Source organism: Schistocerca serialis, chromosome 2 (genome assembly GCF_023864345.2).
Source record: "Schistocerca serialis cubense isolate TAMUIC-IGC-003099 chromosome 2, iqSchSeri2.2, whole genome shotgun sequence".
Lineage (NCBI taxonomy): Eukaryota > Metazoa > Arthropoda > Insecta > Orthoptera > Acrididae > Schistocerca > Schistocerca serialis.
The window spans coordinates 223,433,550-223,456,388 of NC_064639.1; the positions used below are offsets into that span (position 1 = coordinate 223,433,550).

Sequence of the window (22,839 nt, forward strand, 5' to 3'; positions counted from 1 at the left end):
CTATTTTGCATTGTATTTGTATAGGTGTGAAGTGCCCATTATACAGAGACAGTGTGCTATAAAATATTACTGGTGAACAAATGCTGACTAAAACATAGTTTGGTGACCTCAGAACCTTTGCAATGATCATGGAACCCTCGCTATGTGCCACAATGTCAATTAAAATTGTATTTATGCTTCAGTCTGGACATTATTCACATATTTTGCTGCATAAGTACAACAACTTTGTAACCTGGACCTCTGTACCAGATAACGATACTGAGAAAAGTTTCGAAGTTCTATGAGAATATCATCTTAAGAACATACCGTACAGATTGACACTCTCCCATCCATGGAAATTATTGATGTGGCCATCCCAACAATTGGTTTTCTTCATGCTCAAAAAATTGTGGTTTTTCACGATTTTCTCAGAAATTGCCCATGAACAAATGTTGCTTTTATAAGCCGCCTAAGGTCCACCCTAGACCACACCTAATGCAGAAGAACCAATCAATTTCCTCAATTTGCCTAGGCTTGAGAAAGTTTGGTAATGTTTAAATTTTGGTCTTTTACTGTAGGACAGCTATAGTATGCTAGTTCTTCCAATAAGTGTATAAATAGTCACGAGGACAAAGGCTACCCAAAACAGTTGACCCCTTGTCAAATGTGTCAATAGAACCTGAGTCATGATCCTCTGAAAAGCCACATTTTCGTGTGCTGCTTTTTGGAACAGATTGGCCCCGTGCATGGACCAATTGTATTTGCGAAGATATGTTCAATGTTCAATAAGAAATTATATTTATTCTCTATTTCATTCCAGTGTGTATTTTTGGTGTGTGTCCAATATTCCCCAAATTGCATTATGTTTAAATCACGTCACAACTTCTTTAAAATAACAATATACTTGAATTGCTATATTTGGAGGTGTGGCCCAGTCCTGGCTTTCAGCGGCCCTGTGCATCCTTACCATTGCGAAATAAATATTGTTCAATGATAGGGACCTGACCAGCCAGAATGGTTGTATAATCGTTGGCTGTAATGCAACCTTGCAGAGCAACCATGAATATCTGTAGGACACCATGATAAGCTTGCCCAATTCATCACCAAACTCCTGCCATGTTTCACTCTTAGCATCAAGCAGTCTGCATTGTAGACTTGGGGCAGCATGAGCTACACGCAAACTCAGCCAAAAGTTTGAAACTGTGTGAAACAGAACCAATAGGGTTTCTTCCATTGTTCCATAGTCCAGGTTTTATGGATTTGTGTCGCTGGTGTGTGGTTTTGGAATTACAGGTGGTCCTGCAATTCCCAACTTAAGGAGCTCCCTTTGTCTTGTTTTGATGCTGACAGGATTCATGAGTGCAACTTTCAGTTCTGCAGTGACTTTTGCAGCTGTCATCTTTTCATTTTTTGTTAAAATCTCTTAAACAACCATCTGTCATGATCACTCAATACAGTTTTGTCTGCATTGTGAGTTAGCATGTGAAAGTTTTCTCATCTCCTGAATGCATATAAATCTTCAATACAGTGTCGCTTGAAATACCAAACGCTTTGGCTGTCTTTGTTATGGAAGCACCTGTCATATCAACAATGTGCCCATGGTGCACTCACAACTATACAAGAACTATTCTCAACATGACTGACACACTTGAACCATACTGAGGACACCACACATATGTCATTCATGGTCAAATACAACAGTGCCACATGCTGGCTTGGCTAGCACCTGCATTTATGTACAAGCATACATTTCTAATGGTGTTTCCATATTTTTTTCCTACCACTGTATAAGTGGCAAGTAATTTGTAGCAAGAAATTTCTCACTTTACATAATATGTTAATAATTTAAATGATATAATTCTACAGTGAGCCTAAAATTCTATCCTTTTCTTTCTGATCTTAAAATATAATGATATTATGAAAAGGATAGTTGCCACTCACCATATATAGTGGAGACACTGAGTCACGAGAGGCACAACAAAAAGACTGTCAGATAATGAGCTTTCAGCCAACAAGGCTTTCATCAGAGATAGAACACACACAAACTCACTCAAATGCAACACACACATGACCACACTCTCTGGCTGCTGAGGCCACACTGTCACCGCACCCCCTTGCTTTTCCAGTATGGGCAAGACAGTGAATACAAAATCATAAGTCTGACATTCCTTCAGAGATATGAAGAGAAATGTGAGTTGCTCACTCATTTTGTCACTGGGCATGAAAAACAGGTGTCACATCCCACACCAGAGACAAAGCTACCCATTCATTTGTGGCACAGTGGTTTACCTGTAAATACCAAATTCAAGTATATAACCACCATCAAAATAAATAATGTAAATCAAATAAGTACTTTTCTGGGCTCAACACAGTGTTCAGATTGAGACTTTACTATGAGGGAAGGCTGAATGTTGCTGACAGACACAGTTAAATCTGCCAAGAGTGATCCAGGGCAAAGGAATTTGGAATTGCAAGGGCAGGTAGAACACTTTTGCGCAAACCCATACATCCCATGTGACTGGAACCAGTTCCTTCAATTTGGATGAGAGACTGACTGTCCTATAGCTCTGATCTTGTACCAACATGAGTTCCATCTGTGCCTCCTGCAGCTCTTTCCGGCAGGGAAATGTCATCACATTGGTTGTGAGGAATACAAGGCAGCACTCCGAATGTTTGTGACCGACTCTTATGACATGGACGCACAAATGTTAGTGTGCCAGTTATGGAGAAATTAGTATCATTTTATGGCATAAGAAGCATCAGTTTTTGCCAGAATAATCATACAAACTCTTTTTTATACAAAAGTTAGACATTTAATTAAAAAAAAAAAAAAAATAACCACACAATGTGCATAAAGATGAAACCGGTCACAAAAAAGTTATTGGAGATAAAATAATAATAAAAGAGAATAAATAGTTTTTATTCTCTGTAATATGAGATTTTTAGTGGAATATTTTCTTCTGCATAAACGTCAATAGGTTTTTCCCAAAACAGTCTTTGCTTATTTTCTTCTTTTGGCTCTATTAAAGTATTAAGCAACTGATTGTTTCTGCTGAGAAGCAGCAGCATTTTCTCGCTGGTGAACAGAGTGCTCTGACTTAAGGTGTGTCTCAACATTATCTTCCTTTTCCCACCCAGTTCAATAGTTACAAAATCTGCATGACATTGATTTTGAATCTGTTGCACTGATTTTGAATCTGTTGCATGTAAGTCCTGATTGGCATATTGTACATCCCTTTTGTGGTATGTGTGAACCAATCTTGCACTTAACAGGAACTCTCAGCATGATCGTTTTTCTGTGGACATTACAACATAGCACTGTGGATGCAAGCATAGACAAATGAGAATTCTGAATGCCCAATATGTGTGGAGCGATGCAGGAGGGGGGAGGGGGAGGGGGAGGGGAACAAACACTACCTCCTTTTTGCAGGTCAGCCAGCCCACACCTTTGTTCTGTTTTTCTCCAAGAGCAAGACAACACATGGGTTGATGATCCATTCTGATGTCCTGAGAGTTGCAATCAAACCCCCTGATGTCTCTTTGCTCATTTCAGTGTAAGAGAAGAAAGTAATTAGCCATGAGCTATGTACAATGCAAAGTAAAGTAGAGTGCATAAAGCATCTGGTAATGGCTACTATGGAAGTACTTGCTGAGGTTGTAAATGAGGTAGTGCACAGCTGACCTCTACCAATATTTTATGCAACCACAGTTCAAAACACACATGCTTACAATGGCCTTGTTACAGTGTCCACATTTTCACATAATATCTACTTTAGCTATCAGACAAATATATGTGTTTCTTTGTTCTAGGATGTTAAGTCCCACGACTGAGTCCTACATTGCCATATGTGGTGTGTAACTCACGGAGACCATTCAAACACCCACTGTTTGATGTGGGACCAGAGCTTAACTTAAGAGTGCATTCGTGTATAGGTGCAGTCTTTATCCTGCTAACACATTCTTATGAGCATTTCCTTTCCAATTTGAACTTCGCATGATGTTCTGCAGTACCAGTAACCTCAAACTGATTAGTTTTTAAATGCTTCTGAAAGTAACACTATTTCTATCTCTCGCAGAATAGCTAACCTGGATACAATTCTCTACAAATAACATTTGCTATGTACATTCCCACTTTTGGATTTTGAGGTAGAACTTGCATCTATGTGTATCGAAATTTCCTTTCCAGATCAAACAATGGAAAATCCAGGATGGACTGTAACAATATTCTGTCTGACTTCAGCTACCAGAGACTGTGCTCGTGCGTGCGTGTGTGTGTGTGTGTGTGTGTGTGTGTATTTTTGTCTATTTTTGACAAAGGCCTTGTTGGCTGAAAGCTTATTTTGTGACAGTCTTTTTGTTTGTGCCTATCTGCAACTCAGCATTTCCTTTCAAGACGACACCGATATAATAACACAGGCTAATGATGGAAAACTTTTTTTGCTGATAATACCTTATTCTTATGTTTTTAGGGTGGGAAACCCAAATATGATACTTAAAAAAGTGTATCTCTCACCATTTCTTCACATTTTACAGTTAAATTAATTGAATTTAGCGATTTTTTAAAGAATTTAGCAGCTTTTATGCAGTTAAAATAATTTAAAAAGGAGGTGTAATGAATGTAGATGACGTTGGTAGCACTGCTGAAAAACATTTGCTGGCAAAAAAAGGTCAGTTCTATTTTTGTGTTAACAGATGGTGTTTTGTTTACTGTCAACCTAACCTCACTTTCCCATTTCCTGTACATGTGCTCAGTATAATGTATAATTATGGTTGTAAAAACTCTGCTGACAGTTTTGTTATATTTGTGGTGAATTTGTGATTAAAAAACACAAAAGAAACATTACAGACTTTATGAAAAACGTTATCTATTATACTTTGGATCTAAACTTGGTGATCGAGGTAAATCTTGGGCGCAGCATAAGGTATGTTATGTGTGTGTTGAAGATCTGAGAAAATGGTCCAAAAAGGAGGAAAAAACCTTTAGATTTGCTGTTCCTATGATATGGAGGGAGCCAAGAAATCATTCTGATGTTTGCTACTTTTGCAGTGTTGATATTACTGGTCATAATGCGAAAAACAAGAAGGTAATAAGCTACTCTAACCTTCTGTCCGCCATCTGACCAGTAGAGCATGGTGTAGATTCGCTGGCTCCTGGACCACCAGATGATTTAAATTCTATTCCAGCAGAAGTATTTTCTGTTGTACAATCTGATTTGGATGAACCAGATGATGATGAATTCCTATGTAATACAGAAAGTCTAGAGCCCAAATTGTTTACTCAGACTGAGCTTAACGATTTGGTTAGGGATCTGGGCATAATGAAAGAAAAAGCTGAATTGCTTGGCTCTAGATTAAAAGAAAAGAACTTATTGGCAGCTGGAGCCAGCATATACGTGTATAGAAAGAGAGAGCAGCAATTTTCCAAGGTTTTTCAACAAGAACGTGATTTAGTGTACTGCTCAGACATTCCCGGTCTGATGAATGAGTTTGGTATTGAATACAAAAAGGAAGAATCATCCAAAACTAGTTTTAGGCTGTTTTATTAAACAATGGTAACATGTATGCATATATACCTGTTGGACATTCTGTACATATGGAACAAAGCTATGAAAACCTAGAAATAGTGCTAAATACAATAGGCTATTCTGCTCATGGTTGGATGATATGAGGCGATCTGAAAGTAACATGCATGCTCCTTGGTCAGCAAGGTGGCTTTACGAAATTTCCATGTTTCTCGTGTGAATGGGACAGTAGGGCTAGGGATCAACACTGGTGCAGAAAGAAGTGGCCTGTGAGAGAGTCTTTAAAACCTGGTGAGAAGAACATTCTACATGAAAACCTTGTAGATTTGTAAAACATTCTCCTACCACCTCTACATATAAAGTTAGGCCTAATGGAACAATTTGTAAAGGCTTTGCCTAAAGATGGACCATGTTTTAAGTATCTCTGCCAAAAGTTTCCACACCTTTCAGAAGCTAAACTAAAAGAAGACGTCTTTGTCAGACCTGGCATTAGAAAATTGATGACTGATGTTAACTTTGAATCTCCAATGACCTTAAATGAGAAAGAAGCATGGATATCATTCAAGCTAGTCATTACAAAGCTCTTAGGACATGAAGAAGACCCAGAATATGTTTCTATTATAGCTACAATGTTAAAGAAGTTTAAAACTTAAGGATGCTTAATGAGCCTGAAAGTTCACTTTTTAAACAGTCATCTTGATTACTTCCCGGACAATATGGGAGATGTTAGTGAGGAGCAAGGAGAGAGGTTTCACCAGGACATTAATGTGATGGAAAAACGCTACCAAGTCTGCTGGAACACCAACATGATGGGGGACTACTGTTGGTCACTTCACCAAGAAGTTCAGCTAGCGACGCATGATAGAAAAAGCTACACAAGAAGCTTCAATGAAAAAAGAGAAAGAAAATACAAACGAATTCCAGCTGACAAGTGAAACCTCTATTAGCACATATCATTGTTTTAAGTAGCTTACTGCAAATACAAACCACACTTTTTTTCTAAAAATGCATTTCATTAATTTCCCCATTTACTGTATAGCATAAGATTTTTATACTATGTAATAAAAAGCATATTGCTCAAAAACTATGGGTGATACAAAAAACCTAAGGCTAGTTTGGATTCAGCTCATAAAAATCTATAAAGATCAGCTATCAAAGTAAAAAATGTTTTTCAAAAAAAAAAATTTGTTGGCCTGTGTAATTTATGTGCCCCACATTGGTTTAAGCTTTTCCTTTTACACACCTAAACAACACTGCAGACACTTAAAGATATTGAATTATATGACATGTTCTGTTATCTTACCTTGGATGAAACAATGAAGGGGCAATTATCATAGCAACATTGTGCAAGGTCATTTTGTTCTCTGACTGGTGGTGTATAATTTGCAGTAAGAAGCTGAAGAGGGCTCGTAGAGTATAGCGACACTCAGAAGGTAACAGAAGCACCAGCAGATTGAGAGCTCGTTGCCTCAACTCACTTGTAGGCAGTGCTGCACAAATGTAAGACAGAAATATGGAATTAATTATGTCATTTACAGTAAGACGGAGAAAGAACCCATATTCTCTTAAACAACAAAAATTACAATATGACCAAAAAAGACACACATAAGGCAGTTTTGCCATTGATCTTTCTTTTACTTGGGGCAACAGGTGAAACAAGAGTTGAAAGTGCAAAAAGAAGATAGAAGCAGCAATGTATAAAAATGGTTTGCAGTCTTCTCCAATTAAAATTTACTAGAATTAGGAAACTTCATTTTCTCTAATCAGAGTACTGAGTCAGGAAAGTCAAAGCAAAGAAGTATAAGTTTCACTTGATTAAAACTGTGGTAACATTTCCCATAATTCTTAACTGTAATTAGGTACAGTATTGATAAAGGAACAAGGAAGCAAGTAAATAATTTTAAAAAATTTCAGGAAGCGACAGGTAATGCCACATCTGGTCGAATAAATCAAGGAACATTTACAATAAATCAACCTGGACTACTGTTTGGCCAATGCTCAGAAATTTGTGGAGCAAACCACAGATTTATACCGTTGAATCACTAAAACTAGCTTGATGTACATGAACACAAGCTGTCCTGCCACCATCATATGGCAGATTGACATAAAACTTGTGACAATAGTTTTGTATACAGTAGATTAAAAAACACTTTAAAAATAGTAGCTGAAATGAGAAAACTACCCAGTGCAAGTCCACTGTCATTAAATAAGCTGTCATAGAACCAACTGTGACAGCTCATGCTGCTTGCTTGTACTATAGACACTTAACGAACTTCTTTGTGTACATCAACAGTAATGAGATGCTCTTTGCACTATCATTTCCTACCTTTGTAGCAGCAGTCATTTGGTTGAGATGCACTTCAACAATGCCTTAATGTGCACTCAGTTACCAGTGTTATTATTTGTTAAACAATCAATAGGAAAAAATTGCAGCACCAGTGAAGCAGCAGTGTTTAAATAGGAGAGGAGCAGTTACATGAAGGGAATTCTGTTGTAGCTGAAGAACACCCTCCTTCGCTGGCCAAGCAAGAGGAGTTGTCATAAGAATAGCAGAAATTGGTCACAGTGTCAAAAAAATTAAACTGCAACTGATGCTGTAATCTCTTTCCAATTTATTGCTAGAGTTTTAGATACCCAGCATGTCTAACATGCTGGAAAAAGTTAGACAGTTACCAGTGCTATGACAGTTTATAACCTGACAGGTGATTTGCACTGGATAGTATTTTTGTTTTGACTACTATTTTAAACTGTTTGTTTTTATGTTGCCTGTGTGTAAGACTATTTGTCAAAGGTTTTATGTTTGTTGCCCATATCCTGGTGGCTTGATAGTTTGGTGGCTTGTGTTCATGCACATCAAGTAACTTTGATTGATTCTGTTTACGGGCGTACCTGTCACTTCTTGTAATTTTCTTATCTTTTTTTCCCTTTCCTTTAATAAAGTTGTATGTGATTATAGTCTGTCCTTTACATCTACTGCTTGAAAATGACACAGCAGCCAAAACTGGCCAATATTAAAAAAATAAATGATATTTATTGTTGGAGACGGGTAATGTTGTCATTTCACAAATTTTGTACAACTGTGGTACCTGACAAAAGGAAAGTGATACGTGAAATAGTTTTTTGTATTCTGTTTTCAAGATTTAGCACTACTTAAGAACTGAAATTTTATATGCATCAATAATTGACTTGTCACTTTAGATAAATAATGTTACTTTACAACAGGAACACACTTTTTTTTTATGGAACACTGCTGGAAAAATTAAAAGCCTGTTGCTGTGCCCATTTGTCAGGTCAGTTCATTGACTGAATAGTGGCACATAATTATCATTATTATGGTGTCCCAATACTGTACTAACCGTGCACTTGGTAGAACATGTCTGTAAGCTCTGCAGTAAGCAAGGGCTGAGGTAATTCTCTCAAGAGCTTTTTGAGAACTGCAGCAAGCTCGTGTGGACCAGCACCAGAAATGCGTGCTTCGGCAGCTTCAGGCTGTCGGTAGAACTCTGCTTCAAGGCCAGCCAATAGCGCATCCACTCGCTGCTGTAAACCAGGTACACGAAGTAGTCCTTCTTCTCGCAGTCCTCTCCTTTCCAGTTGTGCCAGCAGCTGCACACATTACAAGAATCTACATCAGTCCTACTGTCATTTGTAATTTTGTTGCAGTCATAGACCAGATAACTAATGAGGAGGTACTGAGTCAAACAGGGGAGAAAAGAAATTTATGGCACAACTTGACTAAAAGAAGAGATCACTTGATAGGACACATCCTCAGGCATCAATGGATATGATATAGTCAGACTAGTAATGAAGGGGAGTGTAGGGACTAAAAATTTTCGAGAGACGCCAAGGCTTGCCTACAGCAAGCAGCTTCAAAGGAATGTAGGCCTTAGTAGTTATGTATAGATGAACAGACTTAAATATGATAGACTAGCATGGAGAGTTGCATCAAACCAGTCTTCAAAATGAAGACCACAGCAACAACAACAACAACAACATAATTCCTACCTCCTACAAATGTTGCTGAGTCTAATGAGTTTTATTTTACTTTGCAAATACAGGTAGGACATGCACATGACCACATTATATTGGATGTAATAAGCACAACTCAAGGTTCACATTACTCTTTTCTTATACAAATTCACGGCTAATGTGTACACTAACAGCAGCAGGCAACAGAATGTTTGGTTAGTATTTTTGTTTTACTGTGCCAGTACACTTTTTGTTTTACTATGCCTGTACACTAGTATGTATTGAAAATTCAGCACTGATTTTACTTCAGACCATCACCAGACTAAAACATGCAATTTGGCACACAACATAAATTTTATCGAATCAACTTTACATCTGTAAGAGAACAGTACACATTCTCAATTTCTTTACTTGACACTCTAAAGAGACGGTCTTTCAACAGATTTTTTGTTACTGGTTGTTATATTTCATATTAACTGTTGAATGTAAATAACAGTTATGAATGCATCACAATAATGTTTGTATTGCTGTGGATGAGGAAAAATATGCAAATGAGTGAGATCATGAAGCCTACTATGAGCATGTATCTTATACATGTAAAATTCATCAATAGTGCTGTCATGTTGTTATCTGAAGTACAAATAACTGCTGAAAGAGTACTGAACTAATACTTTGTTGCAATCACAATTCTACTGTGGATGAAGACTACTGATCTGGCAGTTGAGAAATGTATCAATCTAGGCTGTATTCAACCATCTCTACACGATCAATTTGGCCTCTAGATGTCCATTGTAAAGAACAGTACAAACCCCCTCCTTAACTGTGCACAAAAGTCGGCAAGGAAACATATTGAACAGAACATACACTCCTGGAAATGGAAAAAAGAACACATTGACACCGGTGTGTCAGACCCACCATACTTGCTCCGGACACTGCGAGAGGGCTGTACAAGCAATGATCACACGCACGGCACAGCGGACACACCAGGAACCGCGGTGTTGGCCGTCGAATGGCGCTAGCTGCGCAGCATTTGTGCACCGCCGCCGCCAGTGTCAGCCAGTTTGCCATGGCATACGGAGCTCCATCGCAGTCTTTAACACTGGTAGCATGCCGCGACAGCGTGGACGTGAACCGTATGTGCAGTTGACGGACTTCGAGCGAGGGCGTATAGTGGGCATGCGGGAGGCCGGGTGGACGTACCGCCGAATTGCTCAACACGTGGAGCGTGAGGTCTCCACAGTACATCGATGTTGTAGCCAGTGGTCGGCGGAAGGTGCACGTGCCCGTCGACCTGGGACCGGACCGCAGCGATGCACGGATGCACGCCAAGACCGTAGGATCCTACACAGTGCCGTAGGGGACCGCACCGCCACTTCCCAGCAAATTAGGGACACTGTTGCTCCTGGGGTATCGGCGAGGACCATTCGCAACCGACTCCATGAAGCTGGGCTACGGTCCCGCACACCGTTAGGCCGTCTTCCGCTCACGCCCCAACATCGTGCAGCCCGCCTCCAGTGGTGTCGCGACAGGCGTGAATGGAGGGACGAATGGAGACGTGTCGTCTTCAGAGATGAGAGTCGCTTCTGCCTTGGTGCCAATGATGGTCGTATGCGTGTTTGGCGCCGTGCAGGTGAGCACCACAATCAGGACTGCATACGACCGAGGCACACAGGGCCAACACCCGGCATCATGGTGTGGGGAGCGATCTCCTACACTGGCCGTACACCACTGGTGATCGTCGAGGGGACACTGAATAGTGCACGGTACATCCAAACCGTCATCGAACCCATCGTTCTACCATTCCTAGACCGGCAAGGGAACTTGCTGTTCCAACAGGACAATGCACGTCCGCATGTATCCCGTGCCACCCAACGTGCTCTAGAAGGTGTAAGTCAACTACCCTGGCCAGCAAGATCTCCGGATCTGTCCCCCATTCAGCATGTTTGGGACTGGATGAAGCGTCGTCTCACGCGGTCTGCACGTCCAGCACGAACGCTGGCCCAACTGAGGCGCCAGATGGAAATGGCATGGCAAGCCGTTCCACAGGACTACATCCAGCATCTCTACGATCGTCTCCATGGGAGAATAGCAGCCTGCATTGCTGCGAAAGGTGGATATACACTGTACTAGTGCTGACATTGTGCATGCTCTGTTGCCTGTGTCTATGTGCCTGTGGTTCTGTCAGTGTGATAATGTGATGTATCTGACCCCAGGAATGTGTCAATAAAGTTTCCCCTTCCTGGGACAATGAATTCACGGTGTTCTTATTTCAATTTCCAGGAGTGTAGATCAATATAATGTCCCCTTCACTGACAATTGCAGGATTTGTCTGTCGACTGATGATCATTGTAGAGCGAGGTGGCCAGATACAAGTACACAGCTCATCAATGTTGTCATGTGAGGGCAGGTGGGTCTCTCATATTTTGGGCTGGTGGCATTGTGTATGGATTTTGCAAGTTCCACATTATTTTTATCATCTGGATATAGCTCTGGATACTAGTATAATTAAAATGTTTTTATTTTCTTACACAATCACAATTATCTTTACAGATGATCAGTTTCAAGAGTTTGAAATGAATATTTACAGATCTAAAAATAAAAAAAGGGATAAAAACTTCAAATTGAGATGTCATGTAAAATACATTTAGTATTGTGAAATAATGTGACAGTAAAATGTTCATACCCAGTTGTTCTCTAACTTAAAAGATATTCTGCTACATTTTATACAATAGAATCAAACATAGTAAAATACTGAAGCAGAGTTAGTCAAGGTCTACAATAGGGCTTTTCCTCTTCAATAGTTGGTTTATTTACAACACAGTCAGTCAAGTGTTTCAAGTGTCAGCAGCAGGACCAGCATACCACCAGATTTCCACAACAGGAGGCCATTGTACAATTCCATGCTGAAAAGTAATGCCTCTGATTCTTTTGTTATTGTGAAAACTCTTAATGCTCTTTAAAGAAAATAAACACTATTAACGGTCTACATATTTATTCTTCATGTCTACATACTTGTTTCTCAACATAGTCACCTCGGCAATCAACACATTTCTCCTCTCTACAAAGACCAGTTTGCTGATACTGTCACTGTTGGAATGTTTGACTTTGCTGACACAGCCACAACCTCACCTCATCTTGCACTGCTTCATCACTGTTGAAGAGATGTCCTCGAAGGTATTCTTTAAGTTTTGGAAACAGAAGAAAATCAGATGTGGGCAATTCAAAACAGTATGGACGGTAATTGACAACAGTGAACCCAAGGCATCAGATTGTTGCAGATGTCACAGCACTCGTGTGCAGTCTAGTATTGTCATGCTGAAGGAGAGGATGCTCAATGTGTGGACAAACTCTTCAAATTCGAAACTTGATTACAGCTCGCTATTTCCCACGCACCAACATTGCTACATTACACATCGCCATGTCACACACTACAATTTGGAGCACTCTAGCAGCAGAGGGCTGCAAATACGTAGACATGAAGAATAAAGATGTAGAACATTAATAACATTTGTTTCATGTAAAAAGCTTTAAGAGTTTCATGTAAAAAATTAGGATGCATTCCTTTTCAGCACACCCTCATATATACTGTAATCCTTCCCATCCTGTGTGGTAATCCTCCCCTTACCCACTGTTCTGGGTGACGTACCAATAACTCTCCCCATTTCTTGATCCTTGCCAGTCACTTTTCTTCATCGCTCTTCTTTTCCCTTCAACACTTCTGCCAGAAGAAGGAGTCACAGGCTTCAAAAGCCTGCACATTTCCACAACTTTTACTTTTTTTTTTCGTCTACTGCTCCTTAGTGAGCAGATTTTTTGTATCTATCCAATTATACTGTATATACTGAATTCACATTCAGCAACTTATTCAGCTCCTTGTTTGCTGGGTAAATTTCTGGTTTCTGTAGTGTGCACAGATGATATCTCTAGCTGGCTGTGTGAAAGATCTTTTGATTTTTATCAATATTTGAAATGTTATTTTTTCAAGCCCGTAAGTGAAAATGCAATGTTGTCTTGTTACTAGTGCATGTATGCCATAGAGAAAGAGCAGTAGCTCAAAAGCTAAGACTGCAACACAAATCAGTCAGCTGTCAGTGAGTGGCTGTCTTTTCTCAAGTTTGCCAAGGGGGGACTGTCAAAGTCTCAGGACCAGTACATAGACACATCCATAAGCAAACATACACTGAAGAGCCAAAGAAACTGGTACACCTGCCTAATATTGTGTAGGGCCACCGCGAGCTTGCAGAAGTGCCGCAACACGATATGGCATGGACTTGACTAATGTCTGAAGTAGTACTGGAGGTAACAGACATGATGAATCCTGCTGGGCTGTCCACAAATCCATTAGAGCACGAGGGGGTGGAGATCTCTTCTGACCAGCACGTTGCAAGGCATCTCAGACATGCACAATAATGTTCATGTTTGGGAAATCTGGTGGCCAGCAGAAATGTTTAAACTCAGAAGAGTGTTTCTGGATCCACTCTGAAGCATTTCTGGACATGTGGAGCATCACATTGTCCTGCTGGAGTTGCCCAAGTCTGTCGGAATGCACAACGGGCATGAATAGATGCAGGTGATCAGACAGGATGCTTACATATGTGTCACCTGTCAGAGTCATACCTAGACCTATCAGGAGTCCCATCACTCCAACAGCACATGCCTCCACCAGATTTAACAGTCACCTGTTGACAAGCAGTTTCCAAGGATTCACGAAGTTGTCTTTGTACCCATACATGTCCATCCGCTTGATACAATTTGAGATGAGACTTGCCCGACTAGGCAACATGGTTCCAGTCATCAACAGTCCAATGTTGGTGTTGACGGGCCCAGGCAAGATGTGAAGCTTTGTGTCGTGCAGTCATCATGGATACACAAGTGAGCCTTTGACTCCAAAAGCCCAAATCGATGACGTTTGATTGAATGGTTTCACAGTGACATTTGTTGATGGCCCAGCACTGAAATCTGTAGCAATCTGTAAAAGGATTGCATTTCTGTCACACTGAATGATTCTCTTCAGTCGTTGTTGGTCTCGTTCTTGCAGGATCTTTTTCTGGCCACAGCTATGTTGGAGATTTGATGTTTTACTAGATTCTTGATATTCATGGCACACTCATGAGATGGTCATATGGGAAAATCCCCACTTCATCACTACCTTGGAGATGCTGCGTCCCATTGGTCGTGTGCTGACTATGACACCATGTTCAAACTCACTTAAATCTTGATCACCTGTCATTGTAACAGCAGTAACCGATCTAACGATTGCACCAGACACTTGTTGTCTTATATAGGTGTAACCAACTGCAACGCCATATTCTGCCTGTTTCTGTATTTCTATATTTGAATACACATGCCTGTACCAGTTTCTTTGGCACTTCAGTGTATATTGTACTTTCTGGCGACAGTCCTGATACTTTATGAAATATTATTTAAAAAGTGGAGGGAAATAAAATGTATCAAATTTGCTTGATGACAAGGGTATGAGCAGCCACTCAGAACTCTGTAAAATGCAATGAGTAAAGATGACGCTTTCTGTCACACTTTTATTCTGAGAAATCTATCCTAGACCTTGGTATCTATGATTTCCTTATTGTAGCACTTTTTTTATGGATCTCCAAAAAACCAACTTTATTTTCAACTTTTAATTTATTCTTTTGTCCAAAATGTGATTCTTTCACCAACATATCTTAATAATGGAAAATAATGTTTATACTTTTTACCTTCTGGAAAATAAGAGGCACTTTACAATCCTCTCCAATGATTTGATGATCTTTTTCTAGCAGTGCTGCTAAAGAAACTCCAAATACATTTCCTTCTGAAAAAAGGAAATATACTCATTAAGAATTACACAAAGGCACGTTTCATAGGCTACTAGCATAAATAAAGTAAATTAATTAGGAGTAAAGGTAACAACTCATAGTATAATGCAGGTACTGAGTCATCAACAGCCACATAAACAAGACTGAAAATATTGCTGTTTTTCAGGCAAATCCATTTTGAACTGGAGCATGAATCATGTTATCTTTACTTCTAAATTATTTACATTCTATGTAAATAAACGTCATATTACCTTCTTTTCTCTTCTTTTTTGGAGTTTTCCTTTTAGTAAAAGTAATATTGTAAGCATCAAGAAGTGCCGTTACTTCCAGCAACAAGAGAGGGCGAAGCCTGAGCATGTCATCTTCACCAAGAAACTCTATCCACGTACGACCTGCTGGAACCTGGATAAAAAAGAAATACATATTAATTAAGTACTATTGGCAATATGGTATGGTATATTATTTTACTTCAAAATACTGTTGAATATAAACCCAAGTTGCATATTAAGTATGAACACTTTACATGCATCTCATCCATGTGCAAAAATGTTGTTATTCAGTCACTGAATTTTTAAATGATGTTAAAGAGTTCTTTGAAGAGTAATGTAACAACTTTGTACTGATGGTTGAACATTAAGGTTAATTTTAGATTTTTTTCTGATACATAGTGTGTATTTCAGTTATATTACTTGTAGTGATGAGTCTCTTGCACTTTGATTTGATTTATGTGTGTATATAATGAGATAATGAAATAATGATTCTGATTTTTTGATTCTAATTCTGGTATTGTAAACTCACTCCAGGTTGATATAAGTATAATATATCCTAAAATGTGAATCATGAAATCTTTTGGAATGATTTTCAGACATGAAAAAATACTAAACTATTTTACTTTTATTTATTTAATTTTACTTGATATCTCAGATACAAGCCAATTTAAAATTTAACTGAGTCAGACAAATATCCTTTGGCTACAGTTAATATCTTTACATAAAGAATCAATTCCAGGAGCCCATACAAAACTTAATACTTAATTAAAGTATCTATTAAACACGCGAGGCAATACTGACCCTACGACTTATCTTAGAAGATAGATTAAGGAAAGGCAAACCTACATTTCTAGCATTTGTAGACTTAGAGAAAGCTTTTGACAGTGTTGACTGGAATACTCTCTTTCAAATTCTGAAGGTGGCAGGGGTAAAATACAGGAAGCGAAAGGCTATTTACAATTTGTACAGAAACTAAATGGCAGATGGCAGCTAAAAGAGTCAAGGGGCATGAAAGGGAAGCAGTGGTTGGGAAGGGAGTGAGACAGGGTTGTAGCCTATCCCCGATGTTATTCAATCTGTATACTGAGCAAGCAATAAAGGAAACAAAAGAAAAATTCGGAGTAGGAATTAACATCCATGGAGAAGAAATAAAAACTTTGAGGTTCACCGATGACACTGAAATTCTGTCAGAGACAGCAAAGGATCTGGAAGAGCAGTTGAACAGAATGGACAGTGTCTTGAAAGGAGGATATGAGATGTACATCAACAAAAGCAAAATGAGGATAGTGGAATGTAGTCGAATTAAATCGGGTGATGCTGAGGGAATCAGATTAGGAAATGAGACACTTAAAGTAGTAGATGAGTTTTTCCATTTGGGGAGCAAAATAACTGATGATGGTCGAAGTAGAGAGGATATAAAATGTAGACTAGCAATGGCAAGCAAAGTGTTTCTGAAGAAGAGAAATTTGTTAACATCGAGTATTGATTTAAGTGTCAGGAAGTCGTTTCTGAAAGTATTTGTATGGAGTGTAGCCATTTATGGAAGTGAAACGTGGACGATAAATAGTTTAGACAAGAAGAGAATAGAAGCTTTCGAAATGTGGTGCTACAGAAGAATGCTGAAAATTTGATGGGTAGATCACATAACTAATGAGGAGGTATTGAACAGAATTGTGGAGAAGAGAAATTTGTGGCACAACTTGACTGGAGGAAGGGATCAGTTGGTAGGACATGTTCTGAGGCATCAAGGGATCACCAATTTAGCATTGGAGGGCAGCATGGAGGGTAAAAATCTTAGAGGGAGAGCAAGAGATTGAATACACTAAGCAGATTCAGTAGGATGTAGGTTGCAGTAGGTACTGGAAGATGAAGAAGCTTGCACAGGATAGAGTAGCAAGGAGAGCTGCATCAAACCAGTCTCTGGATTGAAGACTACAACAACAACAACAACATTAAACTGATGTAGTAATATGTAAATGCAATGATTTTCATGTCTCCAGTCACTGGGAATCTTTATGAATAAGTTTATGAATATGAAATGGTCCTCTGAAAAACATTCTCAAACTGATTTCACATGCATATGAAATTTCATTATTTATCTTTTGTGTGTGTGTGTTTTTTTTGGAGGGGGCCACCTACAGTTAACAAGTTTGCTTTGGTGGCTACTTATTTTCTGTAAAGAACTGATAAGTCATTTAATTTTTATCTCAGGCTCTGAGAAATTAATTTTGGAGTGATTTTTTGAATCTTCTGGTGTCTCATTTGCATTTCTCTTATGATTTTCTCTGCTTCCGAGCTGAGTTATGGACGTAATTTCATCAATTACTAGCACTATAATTTCTATTAATATTTTATGCCTTCTACCAAGCTTTATTGATCAGTTCTTTACTATTAATGGTCACAGGGAAGTTAATGTCAAACACCTACATCTACACCTATACTCTGCAAAAACTGTGAAGTGCCTAGCAGAGAGTACATCCCATTGTACCAGTTTAAGGGTTTTTTCCCAATTCCATTCATGTATGATGTGCAGGAAGAATGATTATTTAAATGACCCCATGCACGCTGTAATTAATCTAATCTTGCCCTCATTATCTCTACAGCAGTGATACATAAGGGGTTGTAGTATATTCCTAGAATCATCATTTAAAGCCAGTTCTTGAAACTTTCTAAGTAGGTTTTCTTGGGACAGTTTACATCTCTCTTCAAGAGTCTGCCAGTACAGTTTCTTCAGCATCTCTGCAACATGCTGTCATAGGTCAATCAAACATGCGACCATTTGTACTACCTGTCTCTGTATACACTCAATACCCCTCTTACTCTTGTCTGGTATGGGCCCCATACACTTGAGCAGTATTCTGGGAGGGTAGACAGACTGCATTTCATAAGTATACTACCAATAAACCAAAGTCTGCCACTTTCTTTGCCCATGGCTGAGTCTATGTAACCATTCCATTTCATGTCCCTACAAAGTGTTACACCCACATACTTGTAGGAGTTACTTGATTGCAATTGTGAATCACTGATACTATAGTCATAGGATACTGCCCTTTTTGCTTTGTGAAGTGCACAATTTACATTTTTGAACATTTAAAGCAAGTTGTTAATCTTTGCACCACCTTGAAATCTTATCAAGATCTGACTGAATGTTGATGCAGCTTATTTCAGACACTAATTCATTACAGATAATTGGAGCACCTGCAAAAAGTTTGAGGTTACTATTAATATTACTCACACATAATTAGTATGCAACATGAAGAGCAAGGGTCCCAACACACTTCCCTACGCTACACTCAAAGTTACTTCTGCATCTGTCTATGGCTCTCCATCCATTTTACTTTTTATAATAAAGGCAGATGTGGTACTGAGTCAAGTACTTTTTGGATATTAACTACACCTACCGGACTGCTTGGATCCAAGGCTTTCAGTAAGTCATGTGAGAAAAGTGAGTATTGAGTTTCACATGACCAATGTTTTTGGAATCCATGTTGGTTGGCATGGAGGATGTTATTCTGTTCAATATACCTCATTATGTTTGAGCTCAGAGTATTTTCTAAGATTCTGGAACAAAACATTGTCATGGATACTGGATAGTAGTTCTGTGGATCACTTCTATGGGTGTGATCTGTGCTTTCTTCCAGCAACTGGGCACAATTTTTTGTCTGAGGGATTTACAACAGATTATAGTTAAGCTGATAGGGATTCCATCGAGCCCTGGAACTTTGTAAATTTTTACTCTGGAGTGAACTAGATAAACAATTTTTAACCGTTATTTAGAAAAGGCAACTGAGGAATAGTTGAATAACATTATACACAGCTTCAGTACTGAAAAAGTAAGAACTCCAAGACAAAAACTTCAAATAACACAATAAGAAATAGTTTTATATCACACAAAGTTATTTACAGTTACAAATCCATGTAGCATAACATTTCATTCCAAAAACTATGTTGTCATATAAATAAATTTTATATATGCAGAAAGTTGTAACACTTACCTTGCCTTTTGGCAATCCATTAGGATACTGTTGTCTTTTACTTTGGCTCTGAAGACAGATTTCTTCAAAACCAAGTTGTCCAATAGACCCAGACCTTCTAATGTGTCCTTTTATATGATTTCTTTGGTTAGACATTCGGAGTTCATTCTCACTAGTTGTATCTATATTATATAGATTACTGTGACTTCTTGCAACAGATACATGACCATTTCTGCATACAAGAAATATTTCCTTAATACATGAAAATGAAGGCAACATTCAAAATGTTTGCAAGCTGTTGTACATTAGCAGTACACAGGCCATGGATATTAGTCCTTAATTACTCTTCTCCTGCCTCACAATGCCACTCAAGTTAATTTATTAATTACACAGCTATACACACACTAAAATCAAGACATTCAAGAAAAATTTAGAATTGATTAAGATGCATTAGTCTGCATCCATAGCTGATTGGTCTGCATGGCTGACTGACTTGCAGGAGATCCAGGTTCCTGATACAGCCATGGATTTTTTCCATGGTGGGAGGACTGGTACAAGGTGCACTCAGCCTTGTGAGGCCAACTGAGAAGCTACTTGACTGTTTAGTAATTGTTCCAAGGTCAAGAAACCCGACAATTATGGGGAGAGTGGCCACATGTGCCTCCACATCGCACATAATGATGCCATTGACAGAGAATGACATGGAGTCCAGTCGGGCTGATTGCTCTATCTAGGGCCAGAATGCAGAACTTTACCTACCTTATCAAAGGACATTAATTTCAAACAGGGAAATGTCAGTTTAGTTCTTGGATTCATCCTTACTTGTTCAAAATCAAAAAGTGGTTCAAATGGCTCTGAACACTATGGGACTTGACATCTGGGGTCATCAATCCCCTAGAACTTAGAACTACTTAAACCCAACTAACCTAAGGACATCACACACACATCCATGCCTGAGGCAGGATTCAAACCTGCAACTATAGCAGTCGCGTGGTTACGGACTGAAGCTCCTAGAACCGCTCGGCCACCGCGGCCGGCTAGTTCACACTGAAACCTATTATTCTCTGTAGCAAAACTTTCATACAGGAAATGTATAAGTCAAATAATACAATATGTCAGGAGTATCAGTTCACATTTAATCTGCTCAACTGTAATTTTGTTTCAACATTGTGTGGATATATCGATATAATAATGAGGAGACACTTGTGATTAATATCATATCCTACTGTACACTGTAACAGAAGTAAATCTACATCTACATCTGCAAGTGCAAACCATGATGAGGTGAACGGCAGAGGGTTCATCCAATTGTACCAGTTATTAGGGTTTCTTCCTGTTCCATTGACATATGGAGCACAGGAAGAATGATTTTCTGAATGCCTCTGTGCATGCAGTAATTATTATGATCTTATCTTCATGATCCCTACTTGAGCAATATGTAGGGGGTTGTAGTAAGTTCCTAGAGTAATCATTTAAAGCCAATTCTTGAAACTTTGTTAATAAACTTTCTTGGGTTCATTTATGTCTATCTTCAAGAGTCCTCCAGTTCAGTTCCTTCAGTATCTCTGTGACACCCTCCCATGGATTAAAAAAAAACTGTAATCTCTCACACTGCCCTTCTCTCTATACATTCAATATCTGTTAGGCCTGTCTGGTATGGGTCCCACAAACTTGAGCAATATTCTAGAACCAGTCACATGAGGGAATTTTAGCAATCTCCTTTGTAGATTGATTGCATTTCCCCAGTATTCTATCAATAAACTGGAAGTCGGCCACCTGCTTTACCCACGACTGAACCTATGTAATCATTCCATTTCATATCACCTCACAGTGTTACACCCAGGTATTTGTATGAGTTGGCTGATTCAAAAAGTGAATCAATGATACAGTCATAAGATACTATGTTTTTTTTATTTTGTGAAGTGCAAAATTTTACATTTCTGAACATTTAAAGCAAGTTGCCAATCTCTGCACCACTCTGAAATCTGACAATATTTATGCAGCTTCTTTCAGATATTACTTCATTATAGATAACTGCATCGTCTGCAAAAAGCTTGATTTTACTGTTAATATTCTACTTTCAAAGTGGGAACATATTTATTAGAAGCAGTAATTACTATGAAAATGAAGGCACTGATTTTCTAATGAGGTTGATACTGATAAATTTACAGAAATGATCCCTCTGAGATGTGAAGGTTTTTCTATGTAGCAGAAGTTTTTTACCTTTAGCAGACCCAAGAATTACATCTCTGACAGCTAACATACAAAAAATGGCATAACATGTGGGGACAGTGTCTGTCTCTATTAGATAATCAGCATATAATCTCATGAGAATTGTATATGGTTTTTGCATTCCTGTTTCCATTTTTCGACAGGTGTAGCAGTTAAAGAGTAAAATTTTCCTTAGCCCTCTGCAGACACATGTTTCTTTGTACCACAAAAAGTGTGGTGGCATACTGTATTTGTTTTTCTAGTGAGCTGTTCACACATTAAACTATAAAACAATGATACTCTACTAATATTTATCTGATACATTTGTTCTTCCTCTCTATACACGGGTAGAAGAATTTACATACAAAAGAACAACCTTTACAAAAGGAAAAATAAAAAATCAAATAAAAAATAAATTTATTTGGAAAACGAATGTAAATTATACAAGACAAATTGACAGTACAATTAAATATCATAATTGTCATGTAGTTTCTTGACCCTGTAAACTTGGTGGCTGATGTTTGCAAAGGGGCTCAAGCCTAATTGTTGGCCACATCTCTTCACTCTGATCACACTGCAGCACCTTGTTATAATTCTGTGCAATTTATTGCATTCTGTATAAACAGGTAATGTACAACCCATCTGTCCCAAGTGAGATTGGAATATTCTGCTGTGTGTAGTAAAGATATTGTGTTGCACTGAGTAATGTTTGAGGACAGGAATTGAATGACATACCAGTAAACTCATGGAAAATATTGTTCCTCACTGCAACCTCCACCTTTCTTTTTAAGCAGGATGCCTTGTAAGTTAGTGGTATAAAATTATCTTTAAGTAATGTAGGGTCAAACACTGTTCCAACTCACTTTTTTCCCAATCACCATTTAGATTCTTTGCTGCTTTCATGGTTCATTTCGTTGGTTTCGTAATGGATAAGAAGGTCACTTATTGCATTAGAGTCTGCCTCCATAGCCAAGCAGTCAATGTGACAGACCCTCATGCGAGGGATGCAAGTTCGATTCACATGGTCTTCAGGGCCTGACCATGTGGTTTCCTTTTCTTCCTTTTCCATTTCACTAGTGATGCTCTGTACTTTCCCTTCACA

The 22,839-nt window shown here is 38.7% G+C and overlaps 1 protein-coding gene across 2 annotated transcripts in view; it reads right to left on the reverse strand.

Annotated features, from left to right (window-relative positions):
- LOC126456967 (rho GTPase-activating protein conundrum) overlaps nt 1-22,839 on the reverse strand; it is a 235,593-nt gene that overhangs the window by 15,567 nt on the left and 197,187 nt on the right. For both annotated transcript variants that reach the window (XM_050092904.1, XM_050092905.1), the window contains 5 exons: nt 19,548-19,758; nt 15,535-15,685; nt 15,185-15,279; nt 8,858-9,107; nt 6,805-6,991 (listed from right to left, as the gene is read on the reverse strand). In XM_050092904.1, coding sequence (XP_049948861.1) covers nt 6,805-6,991; nt 8,858-9,107; nt 15,185-15,279; nt 15,535-15,685; nt 19,548-19,758 — 894 coding nt within the window. The remainder of the gene's footprint in view (nt 1-6,804; nt 6,992-8,857; nt 9,108-15,184; nt 15,280-15,534; nt 15,686-19,547; nt 19,759-22,839) is intronic.